The sequence below is a fragment of the Marmota monax genome, unplaced genomic scaffold (genome assembly GCF_021218885.2).
Source record: "Marmota monax isolate L192 unplaced genomic scaffold, Marmota_monax_Labrador192_F-V1.1 WCK01_AAM20220418_F8-fsc00209, whole genome shotgun sequence".
NCBI classification, from domain to species: Eukaryota; Metazoa; Chordata; class Mammalia; order Rodentia; family Sciuridae; genus Marmota; species Marmota monax.
Window position 1 is genome coordinate 2718782 of NW_026694493.1, and position 16281 is coordinate 2735062.

At 36.1% G+C, this 16281-nt stretch overlaps 1 protein-coding gene across 1 annotated transcript; it reads left to right on the forward strand.

Moving 5' to 3' along the window:
- The first annotated feature begins 396 nt into the window (after positions 1-396).
- Tsen15 (tRNA splicing endonuclease subunit 15) lies at positions 397-15726 on the forward strand. The gene is made up of 5 exons (XM_046419559.1): positions 397-571; positions 3295-3376; positions 3834-3969; positions 13867-14008; positions 14598-15726. The coding sequence occupies exons 1-5, from the start codon at positions 446-448 to the stop codon at positions 14616-14618; spliced, it is 507 nt and encodes a 168-aa protein (XP_046275515.1). The 5' UTR covers positions 397-445; the 3' UTR covers positions 14619-15726.
- The last annotated feature ends 555 nt before the right edge of the window (positions 15727-16281 follow it).

Sequence of the window (16281 nt, forward strand, 5' to 3'; positions counted from 1 at the left end):
CTGACTTCTGACCATCCATAAACAACTGTGCTTCTTACCTTGAAAGGTATGTCTGCCCTAAACTTACGGCTCTGCTTAAATTTCTATGACCAGGACATTGAATGAGCCCCCGCCTCCTCCCAGGAAAGGAGAACGCAAAGAGGATTTAAGTGTCCCCCACTTTTTCCAGAGAGCTACAAAGTGCACAGGCTGAAGAAGGGTTAAGGGCTTCTGGGCTCAGGGTACTCTCGAACCTCCTTCACGCTACATTAGCCCAGATTAAAAGTGCGATCGCGCAGGTGCTAGCTACCTGGTCAGAGGGAGTGACCGACCCAACTTTCCGGCATCTGATCCCTCTGAGCAGGCGCTGGGGGAGGTGGGTGGGAGGCGGAACCCTGACGCGCGCCCCCCTGCTTCTGGTCGGGCCCGGGTCGTGGTGCACCACGGGAGCGCCGCGCGGGCGGGCATGGAGGAGAGTGGCGATTCTGAGCCGACCCCAGGCTGTAGTGGTCTGGACTCGGGCGGCGTTCGCGATGGCGGCGGCGTTCACAAGTGGACTCCGGCGGACGCCTGGATGAGCACCCACCCGAAGGTTAGGAGGCGCGAGAGGAGCAGGGCGCCAGTTCCGGTCCCTGAGGCAGGCGGAACTCTCGGGCGGCGCTCGAGTTCTAGTAGGCCGGCTGGCCTAGCGAGCGGGACCGAAGCGCACCGTCCGCGCGAAGGATGGTTTGTTGTTTAAATGAGTAGAACCCTGGCTGACACCTCTCCTAGCAACCCCACCCCCGCACCAAGCCATTCTTAAACTGGACCATATATGGGACCCCTCCCTTCCCAGTCTGGAGACCCTCATAAGCACTCCTCTCTTGTCCGTTTTGCTATCCAGAGAGAGCGTCTTTCGTGGCTTAGCTGGTTCCCAGGGACCGTGCAAGTCGGCGTGTGGGCCGTGGATGAGATCTAGGACCCCCAGTGATAACGTTTAGGCAGTCACGTTTACACTTAGCCTCGGACCCGGGGTGTGCACCTTGATTCCGCACAGCTGCCAATTCCCAATTTTTTAGATTTCTTGGAAAACTTTGAGGAAGTTCTTGCTCAAGGCGGAGCTACTCACTCTTGATTAGCAGCAATGAAGATAAAGATAGCACCTATCTTGCTTCTGCTTGGGGAATTGCTGCCTTATACCAGTATTGTCCCAATTCCTGAATAGACAGTGAATGGATATGTGAATTTTGTAGGAATCTTAGGGACTGAACTAGTACAGTAGACTGGCTCTCTTCTGTTTGAAAGCTGTAATTCACAGATAATTGTCTGGAAACAGTCAAGAAAACGAAAAATTTGAAGATAGAAGTCTGAAAAGAGTGATTTTTTTTTTTTTTTATCTTGCCCGAATTTGTCTTCTGTCTCTATCTCTTTTCAGCCTCCCAGGAAAGAAACAGTAACATGGAAATGTTGCTCAGTGCCATAAAAAGAAAAACAATAGCAAGGAGAGCAGCATAGTGGTTAGGAGCATGAACTCAAATGCAGACCCCCTCAGTGGGAATCTTAGTTCTGTCCCCACCTTGGTCTGAGTTGCTTGATCTTATTATGTCAAAGTTTCTTTGCTTAATTTCATTATGCCTCAGTTTCTTTACCTAAAAAGCTGGCATATTGGTACTTATCTCGTAGTGTTAGTAATTTTTTGTAAAGCATTAGCATGTAGAAAGCACTATATAAGTATTTAATGTAACAGTTTTTTTTTTTAAAATCTGGATTTGATGTTGCTTTCAGACAATTTTCATATTTGCGGATTTTTTTCTCTTTGAAGCTAATAACTATATAGACCCTGATCATCAAATCTTTCTTTTGATTTTTCTACTTGAAGGAGTAAACTGATTTTTAAAAAAGTAATAATAATGAGTGTGTTTACAGTTCTGCCTTTTAAAAAATTCAGTTTGAAAATTACTTAATAAAATGACTTCAGTGAATCCAGTAAAATGTTATCATGTTCATCATCCTTGGGCATACACTCCTTTTATTATATTATTCTCCTTCTTAGAAATCCTCAGTGTTTGTTTATGGATAAAATTCACACTTTTGGCTTGGCCACAAATATCTTGCAACCTCTCCCCAAATCACATTTTCAGTGTCACTTTCAAACACATTTGATGTTTGGGGCAGACAGCTCAACACCCTTCTTCTCCTATACCTGTATATTTATCATGAAGCAGATGGGAGAAGGTAACTTCACATATGCTTGCATGTGGCGTCTCCTTTTGTCTTACCTTACATTAGTCTGCTTATATACCTGGTCCCTAATATGTATTGATAATTTCCAGCTTCTCCTGCAGGGTTAAGTCCCTAAAAAATGTTCTTTTGCCCACTAGCAATTCTGAAAGAAGCAGAATTTTGCTTCTTTAAAATTCAGTAATTAGATAATTCCCTACTCTTGAGAGAGAAAGGGTGGAGAGGCTAGGAGTGGTGTTCTAGCAGATTCTTTCCACATGCAAGTAAGAAGCCAGGGAAACAGAGTCTCCACTAACATGTCCCAACAAAAATCCTATTGAAGTTTTCTCTACTCAGGCAGATTTCTTTCTTGAATATGTGTGGTGATCTCCCATACTATCTCTGCTTCTCTGTTTATTAAAATTATACATGTCCCCTAGGACTTAACTTGTGTCCCATTTATATCATGAAATATTCACCAACCAATCCCGGAGTAGAGCTCCTCTACCATGTTTTTTTTTTTTTTTTTATTCTACTCACATGGTTTTAATCACTCACATATTGTTATTTGCCTAAGAGTTTTAAGTAGAGTCAACCTTCCATATTTTTGTCTGCATCCTCAGGTTCAACCAACCTCAGAGTGGAAGTATTTGGAAAAAAAAATGCATCTGTAGTGAACATGTACAGACTATTTATCTTATCATTATTACCTAAACAATAAAGTATAACAACTATTTACATGGTATTTACATTGTATTATATATTATAAGTAATCTAATTTAAAGTATACAGGAGGATGTGCATCAGTTATATACATTTTATATAAAGGACTTGAGCATCTTGAATTTTAGAATCTGTGGGGTTAGGTCGTAGGGGAAGGTCCTGAAACCAATCTCTTGTGAATACTGGAGAGAACACCGTATGTATATGTTTAATCTAACAATTACAGATTCTTTAGATAGATCAGATCTTATATTGCCTTTTAATGCCCACTAAATCTAGAAGACAGTTATATAAGAGTGTGTGTGTTTGTGTGTGTTGTGAATATGTTTTGATTGAAAGAAAATATTAAGAGATTTTTCCTTCTCTATTTGACAATTATATTTTGATTTTCAGTATTTAGAAATGATGGAATTAAATATTGGAGATGCCTCTCAAGTTTATATAGCATTCTTGGTTTACCTGGACCTCATGGAGAGTAAGTTGTTTGTTTATATTTCTTGGTTATTGGAGTTGTGGTGGGGGCTTGGGGAGTTGGTTTGGGATATAGCATTGTTGATATATAATAATATATCGTTTATGATTGCTGTGAACTTTTTAAAATTTTATTTTAGTTATTTTAGTTGTTGATGGACCTTTATTTTTTATTTATATGTGGTACTGAGAATCGAACCCAGTGCCTTGCACACTTGAGGCAAGCGCTGTACCACTGAGCCACAACCCCAGCCCCATGATTGCTATGAATTTTGCCAGTTAACTTTGTAATGGTTTATTCATTTACACTGGGAATAACTAGGTAACAGAAAAGAGTGGAAAATAGAGAGAGAGGTAGTATTATGAGTATTGTATACTCAGCTGAGGATTAGGTAGAAGTTTGGAATTTTCATCTTTTGTTTTTGACAAACATTGTTGTGCATTCAATGATATTCTTTCAGGTAAAAGTTGGTATGAAGTAAATTGTGTGGGATTACCTGAACTTCAGCTCATCTGCCTGGTTGGTACTGAGATAGAAGGGGAAGGGTTACAGACTGTGTTGCCTACACCCATCTCTGCTTCCCTCAGCCATCAAAGGTGAGCAGGTGGTTTTGGTCTTATTATAACAGAAATCAAAGGAAGTGGGAAATATTTATATTCTTGGTAAGGAGGCAAGACCTTTGCAGAAAACAAGAGATATGTAAGATGCATCATATGATACAAATCATACTTACCGTAGGAAGTGGTGACGAGTGTGATCAACATGCAAGTTGAAATCAAAGAAAGCTGGTGGGGCCTTTATAAAAAAATCTTAGCTGCACAGAACTGAATTACATATATATTTATTTCATGATATACTCTCATTATTAGTTCTTGATTGTTTTTTATTTATTTACTTAATTAGTTACTGATACTGTAACAAGAATCTCCAAACCGGTCACCCAAAAAAAGCTGTATTCTTAACAATGACTGACATTAGATCTTATGGATCTCTTCTTTCCTACTTCTACTGACCTAAGATAAGTTATCCTGAATCCTATGTTCAATAAGGAGAATTTTTTTTTTAATGTTTATTTTTTAGTTATAGGTGGACACAATATCTTTATTTTATTTGTATGGTGCTGAGCATCAAACCCAGTGCCTCACGCATACTAGGCAAGTGCTCTGGCTCTGAGCCACAACCCCAGCCCTAGATGTTTTTAATTTTATAAAAAAGTATGTAATTTTTTGAGGCTCATCTTACACACTTAATACTGTGTTTCTAAAATTAATCCATTGTGCATTTTGTTGGACTACTAGATAACTTTCCATTGTGTTATTGTACTACAGTTTTTACGTCTGCTCTTCTGATGATAGAGTGCTACTGATGTTCGTCTTTAGGAGATAATTGCAAACTACTTCCAAAGTGGTTGCCTCATTACTTTTTACCAATGTAAACAAAATCCTTTGGAATCTTATTGTCTTCAGCATTTGGTATTGTCACATAAGTTTTTGCCAGTTGAATGGATTATCTGAATGTCTTAATTTGCATTTTTCTGTTTACTAGTAATATTGAACATTTCTTGATGTAGTTATTTCCTCTCTTAAATGTCTGTGCATATTCTTTGCCTATTGGATTGTTTGTAGTTTTCTCATTAATTTGTATGAGTTCTTTAAACATTCTTGACAGTATGTTTTGTTGGCTGTGTTTTCCAGTTTTTAACTTCATCCTTCATTGTTTTTGGGGTGTTTATTAATGAAAAACTTCTTAATTTGAATATAGTCATATTTCATCCAAGGTATACAAGCCATTTGTTTTATCATAATTTTACATATAAAAAGCTGTTTCTTAGCTATTAGAATTCTTCCTACTTTATTGGCATTTAAAAAATATTTTATTGTAAAATAAAACCAGATTCAGAAAACCACACAATACAAATATATGGATTAAAGAGTTATCATAAAGCAGATACTCTAACCATTGTAACTATGATCAAGTGAGGAGCAAGAACTTTTCCAGCCATCCCAGAACCCCTTCCATGTACCTGGCATAGCTCTTTCCTTCATCACAAAAGTAATCTCATCTCTTATGATAAAGTGGGGTTTGGCTAGTATATATTGTTCTCAGGACCTTTTAATGCTACCTTCCCCTTTTGATTCTCAATCAAGAAAGCCTGTTAGAATTTGAATGGATTACATTGTGTCAGGAATATTAATTTTATATTAAGAAGTAACTTGCTGCTGGGTGCAGTGGTGTAAACCCAGCAGCTTGGGAGGTTGAGACAGAAGGATTGTGAGTTCAAAGCCAGCCTCAGCAACTCAGTGAGACCCTGTCTTAAATAAAATACAAAATAGGGCTGGGGATGTGGCCCTAAGTTGAATCTCTGGTACAACCCCTCCAAAAAAAATAAAATAAAATAAATAAAGAAGTAATTTTCCAACTTTGATATTTACTATTAGAAAAAAATTACTTGCCATATACTACACAATACCCAGTTATAAAATACTATTTAGGCTTTGCTGCTTAACCGCTTGAACATGGAATGTTTTGGGTTTTTTTTAATGCTCTGCATTCCTGAGAAACTTTAATCATATTTTTATTAATAGAGAAGCTGGGGGAGTTGGGGCTGTAGCTCAGTGGCAGAGCACTTGCCTAGTATGTGATCCTCAGCACCACGTAAAAATAAATAAATAAAATAAAGGTATTGGGTCCAAAAAAAAGGTGTTGGGGATGTGGTTCAGTAGTAATGTGTTCCTGGGTTCAATCCCTAGTCCCCCAAAAACACCATAAAAAATGGGGAAACTGGAAAAATATAAAACCAGAGAGCCAGAGGAGTTGGCAGTTTGCTGGAGGTAGTTTCATATTATTTACAAAGAGCGTATAATGCTTGATCGTCATCTCCTTTATTGGTGTTCCCAAGCTTTAGAATCTATTGTTTGTAAAACCTGACCAAACTCTGTCATTTGTTAGTTAACTACAACTTAATTATAAAATATTTCCCTAGTGAGGACAAACAATCCTACAGTATGTTCTTTCCTGGCATCTCTTTCAAGTCTGAATGTTACTCTAGAAATTATGAAAACACTTCAAATTCCATGTACTAAATTGCTCATCTGCTAGTTCAGCTGTCATAAAGTAAAGGTCTAAGAAATTTTGCCATTTACTCTTTTGGACAAAATTTTTGTTCAGTTAAAGTTATTCCTAAGGAGAAATGAAAACAATTCAATAAACATAAGAAATGAGTCCTGCAGTCAAAGTTAGGATTCCTAGCCTCTGATTTTCTTAATCTGATGCTTGATTTTTGGATCATACCTACTTGCCACAGTGTTGTTTTCAAAGGAATGCACTCCTTTTTCTTCCTACATTGAGTTAAGTGAACTGTCCCTTCTGTTTTGACAGAATTAATTTCTCCTAATATAGTTTTTAAAGACCTGTCAATAGTAATTTTTCTTTCAAGGACATGATTACTTTTGAAAATATTTTATTAGCCGTTTACATTATCCCAGTAATATATCATGTAGTCACCTAGATAATATAAATTGACCAATTATTTTTTTAAATCTATTGCATTAGTATTTTATGGGAAGAAGGAAAAGAATCAATATTATAAACCCTGAACTATGTGGGGAAAATTAAAATTTTATTTATTGTTCTTACTCTAAAATGATATACCCTTAGTAAAAATGATCTAAATGTCTATGCTTACACTTTTAATTTAAGCTTTAACATATACTCATAAATGAATATGAATATAATTGTAGACTAGTGGCAAAACAGAAGCGTGTTTTGGTTTGGGGAGGGGATAAACGGTAAATTGTAGATTGTCCTATTATTTTTCTAAGTTACTCATTTATTATTAGATACCTGGGTTTAAGAGTACAAAATATCCCAGATTTTCCCGTGAGATTATGACAGTCTAGAGCCAAGATGGATAGACATTTATGTCCAGGGGATAAATGTAATGAGAGATACATCCAAGGCACTGAGGAGGGCTGCAGAGGTAGAAGACTGAACCTCTACTAGTGGTATGGGATTTAGGTGAGTCTGGGAAGACTTGCTAGAGGAGAAGTTGTTTAATTATGCACAGACATATAATACAGAAGAGGGATGGATGTTCCTGGCAGAAGTAATACCTTCTAGGCAAAGTTCTGAGGGCTGAGAAAGCCTGCAAATTGCAAATTGTTCATTATGACTGGGCATGAGTAGTGGCAGATGGAGGAATTGCCAGCAGCTGGTGAGAAAGCCCTGGATTGTGCATGTATGTTTGCAAAGCAGTGTGATGTCTGTGAGAGAGAAAGTATGTGAAGTGAGAGATGGGAATGATAGAGGAGGGGAGGAGAAGAGGGAAAGAAAGAGAAAGAATATTTTAAAAATAACCCTACTTCTGAGAAGCCATATTTGGAGAAGAACCTAGTAAGAATTAAGGAATTGGAAGACCTATTCATTCAAAAGTAAGAGAAAATTAGATGCAGAGTTTTGCTACTACAAGGAAACACTCTTGAAACAAAGGAGGGAAAAATTTGAGTAAGATATTAGGAATTGTAATGCTTGTTTCTATTTTCTGTGATGGATATCAATTATACATCTGTTAGGATATAGGAAATAACCAACTGTTAGTGCAAGAATATCACTCGGGGACTTGAGAAGGTTAAGTAACTCCATCACTTGCCATTTCTTCACTTCTCCAGAACGTTTTTGTTTGCTGGTTAAGTGCTATATGGCTCAGTCTTCTAAGCCATAAAGAATTATACTCACTCCCTAAGTAGCCTCATTTGTTTTCACAGTTTTGGGTTTCTTTGTATTTTATCAGTATTTCAAAATACTGATGACTCCCAAATTTTAATCTCCACTTCAGCCTCCCCTATGAACTTCAGACCCCTCTATTTAAAGCCTATTTGCTGTCTCCACTGCAGTGAAAACGGCATCTCAAATCAGCATGTCCAAAAAGAAGTCTTGATTTGCCCTTACATTTGCTCCTTACATTTCCCCAGGTCTTTAAATGGCAACTCTGTTCATTCTGAAGCTCAAGCCAAAGTCTTGGAGTGTGTGCGTGCATGTGTGTGTAATTTATTTTTCTCGAACAATTCCAGATTTACACAAAATGTGATTAAGTATGAGGATTTCCCTATAAGCCCTGGTCCAGATAGTGTTTCCTCTGTTGATATCTTGCATTAATATGGTACATTTGTTATAATTAATCACATTAATTGACACATTAACGAAAGTGCATACTTTGTAGTTCATCTTTTTTTTTTTTTTATGATTGTAGGTGGACACAATACCTTTATTTTATTTGTTTATTTTTATGTGGTGCTGGGGATTGAACCCAGTTCCTCACCCATGCTAGGCAAGTGCTCTACCACTGAGTCACAACCCCATCCCCCTGGAGTTCATTCTTTTTATTATGCAGTCCTATGGCTTTTGAAAAACACCTAATGTCATGTGTGCACCATTGCATACACAATAACTTCAGTGCCCTAAAAAAATCCCCTGTGCTTCAGCTGTTCATCTCCTCTGCCCATTCCAGCCTCCTCTCCAACAGCTGTTGAACTTTTTACTTTCTCTATAGTTTCTCCTTTTTCACAAAGTTAAACAGGTGTAATCATATAAAATGTAGCCCTTTCGGGTTGGCTAATTTCACCAAGCAGTATGCAGGGACTTTGTTCTGAACATTACTGTATCCTCAGTGCCTAGCCTGGTATCTGATACCAGGTGCTAAGTAAGTATTTGTTGAATGACTAAATATCTGCAGCAGAGACTTACTAAAATGCCCAAAGAACAAAGTATATATTATAAGCATCCTTCCAAGAGTTTCCAAAATTTAGACTGTCTGGAAAATCCATTTACTTGCAGGATTTATCACCATTTCCCACACTTTACATTGTAACTATAATGTGCATCGGAGGACAGAGAACAATCACAAATTTGAAGAGGCAGACTAGACTGCCAATGCTGTCCTTTCCTTTTAGTGAAGAATTTAGCTAAATTCTTCCTCATCTATATTCACCCCACCCTTTTGTACCTGTTTTTTTCCCCCTGGTTTTGGGGGAAAGAACTGTGTTAATGGTGGAATAAAGGGTTACAAGCACTGAGTTACTTCTTTGGAACATAACCAGAGATATTTTTAGTTATGCAATTTAATCCTAAAATGCCACACATTTTACTGAAATCAGATGCTCCATTATTATTTCCCTGTAACTGAAAAATATTCCCCTTTGAAAAGCATAGTCCTTATTATAATTTATTTAATGACCGCTGTTTTATCTGATGCCTCAGATCTAATAACTAGTGAAGTTCCTGCTGTCATTTGGCTTCCTTCACATCAGGATGTGTGTGTCCTCACCCTACGTCTGCTTGCTGGTGAAACCTCCAAGTCTGGCAGCTTCTTTCAACTGACACAGCATCTTTTTCTCCTCCCTTCAAAAAAAAAGGGGGGTGTGGGGGATCTTCTAATTTATTTTAGCAGAATAATTTCCCACTGAGGGAATAGCCACACAGGCACTTGATTGTTCAGTAAATCCTCTTGAGATTTCAACTGCTTTGATTTTTTTTTTTTTTTCTAGGAAGGGATTGGCATGATTCCTGAGGAGGTGTTCTATTATCTGTGGAACTTTCCTTTAGGACTGGCTAGTGGATGAATATGGCTTCTTGGTGCCTCTGGCATCAAGTTAATTTTGCATTGTATTTCAGAGTTGCATTATATGTATCATCCCATTACATCCTGAGGCATATCAAGGAGTTAGTACCTTTTATTGATAAGGCTGCAGCACACACCAGTTTGGCCACATTGAGGACAGAAGGAAACACTATGTTCTGTGCATTGCAATGAATACTAATTTTAACCCATACTGCACTCTATTTCAACAAGATTTATAGTTAAAAGTAATGTTTTCTTCAACTTCTTGTCCTCACTCTAAATCTCCAGAGATAACTTAGTCTCTATTTTAGGATCATTACCAAAAAAAAAAAAAAAAAACCTAAAAACAAACAAACAAAAAAACAATGTTAAGATTCGTGGAAGATATTTAAATAACTTGGGCTAAGGACATTAGCTGAATAGCATTAACTGTGTATTTACTTCAGGTTTCTTGTCAAGTTAGTTATAATAAGCTTTAGAATCACCTTATTTTCTTCAATTTGTAGAGCTTGTCAGTGAACAGTTATGAGAGGGGAAAATCTGTGAACAACAAATTTTGTTGCTGATAATCAACAGCCATGATTTTATAGATCTTTTTCTTTAGATGGGACTTTTCCCATGTGTTTTTTTGAAATTAAGTGAGTTTTAACATTCTGGTGATGCTTCACCATTCTCAGCATCTTTACAAGTATGTGTGAGTTTTTAAGTAGAACTTCAAAACTCTTTGTTGTTATTGTTGTTAATAAATCGAGAAAACACCGTCTGCTGACTTAAAGACAAAGTAAATACTTTTATGGATTTATGCAGTATCTCATAGATAGTATCTCATAGAAACAAACAAGAAAGGTCTTCAGTGGGTACGTATAATAAAAATAGATTAGCTAAAATCCTGAACAAGAAACTTGGTAAGACTTTCCAAGTGTGCTTTAGGTAACAGAGTCAGAAAAACTATTTTATTCTGATATTACTGTGAAGATTCATTGGTAGTTTTCCCAATATACAGACTACCAAGTAGGATAATAAGAGCTGAGAGATGGGAACTTCCATTTCATTTTTGACAGTGATTTCCCTCAACTCTGAAAACAAAACCCCCTTTACAACTCTGAGCTAATTTTCAAGCCTTCAGCTTTCCCACATGGGTGTTTTGAATATTTCTGAAAATGTTTTGCTGTTTATATTCAAAGAACTCTGAAAACAAGTATCAATTGAGAATGAAAGAAGAACAGTGAATGAGATGGAAATTTCTATCCTAAATTTCAGTTTAAGGGCTAGAATTCTCACACAGTTGATCTTAAACACACACTCCCTTTGCTTTAAACTGTATCATATTTTGAAGAAGAGAAAATGTGTAAAAATTATTTCGGTAGGTTTCTTTTCATTCTTGTGTCATCTTATTCTCATTTGCCAGTTAGGGATGTTTAGAGAAACAAATTTTTAACTTATGGCACTGCAGTGGTTTTATGTATATTGCATATTGAGAAATAACTGGGATATATGCAACAGAAAATTAAGACAAATTAAAATTATAGTCAATTTGTAGTGTTCTTACCATTTTAGAAAAAAAAATTAATACAAGGTGGGCACTATATAAAAATTAATCTTTTCCTGTGATTATTAATTTAGATATTGGTTTGCCACTTTTGAAGAAGCAAAATATTTAATTACACTGAGATTTGCATTGATGATATAAGGAATGCTATTTTATAAAGTGTCACTTCCCATTAGTGCCGAGTAATGAAGTATCTGATTAATGTCTGCAGTTTCTTTGTATGAATCTCTCTGAAGTAAACTGCTCGTAGGAATCTCGCTCTCTGTCATGTAGTTCAACATGGTGGGATATTATATTTTAAGGACTAAGTCAGATTCTGAGATCAGCTATCTGTAACAGAACATTTTCTATATTTCCACTAAGGGCACAGTGTACCTTAGTATATTTGAGTTAGTATTTGTTTTTAGCAGTAACCATGGAGAGAGTGGTGTATACAAACATTTTGTCTCAGTTTGTAAGGTAATAAAACTGGTATTTGTATTCAATGACTACTTGATGGCTTGTAAAACCTTTTTATAGTGTTATGTAGACTTAGAGGTAGACCATCTTCATTTTATAGCACCACTTGTTGAAAAGATATTCCCCATTAAATTGCCTTTGCACTTTGTCAGCTGACAAGGTTTATAGCATATTAACAAGTAATATATATGACAATTTTAACAGAAAGCTTGAGGGAGGAAATGGAGCTATATGGAACAAGGAAATGACATCAGAGAGTAAAGAAATGAAGAATGCCAGAAATGTCAAATATGTTAATATGAAAGACCTTAATATATCTTCTTATTTTTCCTATTAACTTTTTAAAAGCTTAAGATTAGGGATGGGGGATATAGCTTAGTGGTGTAGCACTTGTCTAGCATGAGCGAGGCCCTGTGTTCAATCCCTAGCACTGAAAAAAAAGACTGAAGGTTTTATGTAAATAGTTATAACATTGTATTTATGAATTTATATCATACAGATAATGTACAACAATAATTGCACAAAGATATAAAAGGAATAAAGGTATAGTGGAGCAGTTTCAGTATTTTAGTAGGTTAGTATTAGTCTGAGGTAAATTGTGATAAGATTCCATGGTAACCTCTAGAGACACCACTAAGAGACTTAGAAACTATAATAAAAACAAATAAGAAAATAGTGCTCTAGAAAGTATCAATTTAATACAAAAGAACATGGTAAAAGAAGATCAAAGGAACAAAACAGATTGATACAAGAATCTAAATGACAGACATAAATCCAACCATATCAATAGAAAAACAAATCATCAGAGACCTTCAGTATAATATCAAGTATATTTAACATATGTGTAATTGGAATCAGAATATATATTCAGTTGTAGAATAGTAATATACTAGCAAATCTTTTTCCAATTTCTAGAAAATTGGTTGGCTTAATTAAAAAACCAGCTGACCATTTTTTATTTGCCTGTTTAAGAAAGCTCCTTGGGAAGTTAGTTACATTTTACTGAATTTTTGAACATAATCTTTATGAGTAGGTAATAAGGATTTTTAATGTGTGGTCAAAGGCTAATAATCCTTTGAGGACCTTTATATTAGATTTTGTTTATTTATTTTCCACAGCAAGCACACAGAAATACTAACATTACCAAAAAAATTTTTTTAAGTTTTATTTCTTTGTATATTTTTCTCTTAATTTTCTTTAAGTGTCAGAATACATACAGAGAACCACAAAAGTATCTCTACTCATATCTAATAATTCTGATACTTGGGAAAACTAGAAATATTAAAAAAGAAACAGTCGTATGTACAAAGAGGACCATGACAGTGTATTAGGATCACTCTTCTCTGCCTCCCAAATTAAACCAAAATAACTTTATAACAATAGAGAAATGACTAGGTGAAGTAGGAATCAGTAGATTGTTATATAACCATTGAAAGATAGTAATTCATAACCACCATATAAAAACATGGGGGTGAAGTTTATTAAGTCTATTTTTTAGAACCATACCTGAATACCAATTGTTCCACTATATAACACCATGTTGGATAATTGAAAAAAAATAACACCTGTGGCCATTAGTCAATTTATATACACAGGACAGTGTTAGCCCCCTTAGTAGGTTGATAAGGACAGAATACAGTTGATAAGGACAGAAAGGGGAATGCTTTTGAAAAGGACTCAGAGTCAACAGATAGCACTTACGTGCAGGATTTCCTGTGTGAGAAGAGCTGAGATACTTATTTTCAGCCTTCAGACATTTCCTCAGCATTGTAATATAATCACCTGCCTCTTCCCAAGATTTCACAGTATTCAGTCTTATTCTCAGCTGAGTGAGTGTAACTCCTAAGTATATCATGTCTTTATTTTCAGGATAAGGGACATCTTGAAGGCATCTCAGAAACTACGAGGGAATCCGGATTTGCCGATGTCTTTCACTCTCGCCATCGTGGAGTCTGATTCTACAATAGTCTATTATAAACTCACTGACGGGTTTATGCTGCCAGACCCTCAGGTCAGTTTTCAGATAACTGTCAATAAACTGAAAAAGGAAAATCATGACAAAATTTTAAAATGTGAATTAAGTCATTCATGGAACGATTGCTTCTTTTGCCGTAGAAATATTCAAGAAAAAAAGTTACATTTTCATACTTCAGAAAACTGTTTTGTACAGAGTAATATCTTCCTTATTATTTTTGCAAAAATTGTTTGACTCCCCACCTCTGTGGAGAATTTCATAGTTTCCCAGAGTATTTCATGAAGGTATGCATTTAATTATTCAGTGAGTAACTGAAATGCGATGTTAAAAGAAGTTGGGAAATTAGTTACATTTTACTGAATTTTTTAACATAATCTTTATGAGGAGGTAATAAGGATTATTACTATTATTAGTAGTTCTAACTAAAAGAACACTTCTTTAGGAGATATTAAATTCATTGACATTTAACAGGGACATTTTAATAAAATGAATGTTTTGTATATTATTTCTTTCATACTTTGTTGGCATAATGGGATAATTACATTAAATAGCTTTCTAATTTTGCATTTAATTACATGACTCAGAAAAAAGTTGCATTTTGAACTTTTTTTTGTTTATATTTCAGAATATTACCCTTAGAAGATGACATCTGTACTTCTCAACACTTTATTCATAAAAGATTGAATTTCAGACCCATTTAACTGCTTTATCTTTTATCTTGGACATAGAGTCGATTTAGCTCTTCTCATTCCATAAGTTTTCTTTCTGAAGAATAAAACTTTTTCAGATAAAAGATTTTGTATTGCTTAAAACCATAGAGTTGTTGCTCTAGAACTCTTATTAGAGACAGTTTAGTTACAGTTGTACTCATATTTATGCTGAGGATGTGTTCAGAGGGGTGGAACCGCTGTACCTCTTCCTCACCCACACTCAGCTGCTGCTGCTGGCTCCTCATTGAAACCACCACCTCTTCCCTTACTCTGCTCTCCCAGCGCCTTCTGACCTCTGTAGCTAGCTTGAGCTGGCACTTCATGTATATTGTGAAATGTGGAGAGTTTATTTCTGCCTGCTTTTCCATCTTTTGTATAAAGTAAAAGATTTATTTGAGTGGGTTTGTTTTTCTGTTGCACTTACTGTTATTTCCCTCTTGAGTTGATCTTAAATCAGAATTGAAAATATGCTTGTCAAGAGTGTAAATCCACATGTCGGCATTAATAGAGACCAGAGAAGTGCTTACCTATGAGAGTGCCAGGCCTTCCTTTCCGTCCTGTCACCTCCATCCATATTATATCATAGCTTGAATATTATAAGAGAGTGAGGGACAGTTTCAGCATTAAAAATGTCTTTTGTCAATTAGACCCAGTTATTCCTCTTTTGTTAATATCCAAGTATGAAAATAATATGCACAAAAACTTTCCAAACAGTATTGTTTTGTAACTCAAATTATGAATCACTTGAAGTTTAGAACAGGAGTCAAGTGTGAGGCTGTACTTTGTCATCCCCTGGTCAAGGTAAATAGTCAATAAACAGATCTATGAAAGGTATATTATGTACTCATTAAAATTATGTAATCCTGGCTGCAAGTAACTCACCAAGTACATGTTAGAATGTGACAAAGTGGGTGAAATTACTAACTGGTTATAGTAGGATGGCAGAGCAATGAATGGAAAACTTTATCTTTCCTCAATATTTTAGCTTTTACTTATGTTACTTTTATAATGAAATATTTTAAAATAAAAATACCTCAAAATCTGTATTATCTATCATTGCATGATACTATTAGCAGATTAAAACTGCACATTTATGATCTTATAGCTTTTATGGACAGGTGGTCTGGGCATGGGTTAATTGGTGCAGTGGAGGTGTTACCTGGGCTACAGTCTCATCTGAGGCTTGCCTGGGGAAGGATCTGCTTCCTCGCTCCTGTGGTGGTCAGCAGTCTTCCTTGTGAGGGCCTCAGTTGTCAATGGGATGGTGGGAGGCTATTCTCAGCTCTTTGCCACATAGGCCTTCCCAAGACACATCCTTCCTCTTCCCCCTGTTCCATTGGTTAGAAGCAAATTTTAGATCCCCCCTACACCAGGGTCTTAGGTCTGATTAGGAAACAATAGTAACAAGAATGGGGAAAAAATGGCAAATTTGCATTACAAAATGGTATAAAGCATTATTCCTGATCCATTGATTTTCCTGGCTCCTTTATTTCAACAGTATTAGAATTTCACTTTTATTCTTGATGGAAAGTGCCCACAAATTAAGATTTCCTTTGCTCTCCCAGAAGTCCTGGAGATGTACCTGCTCACAACAGGGTG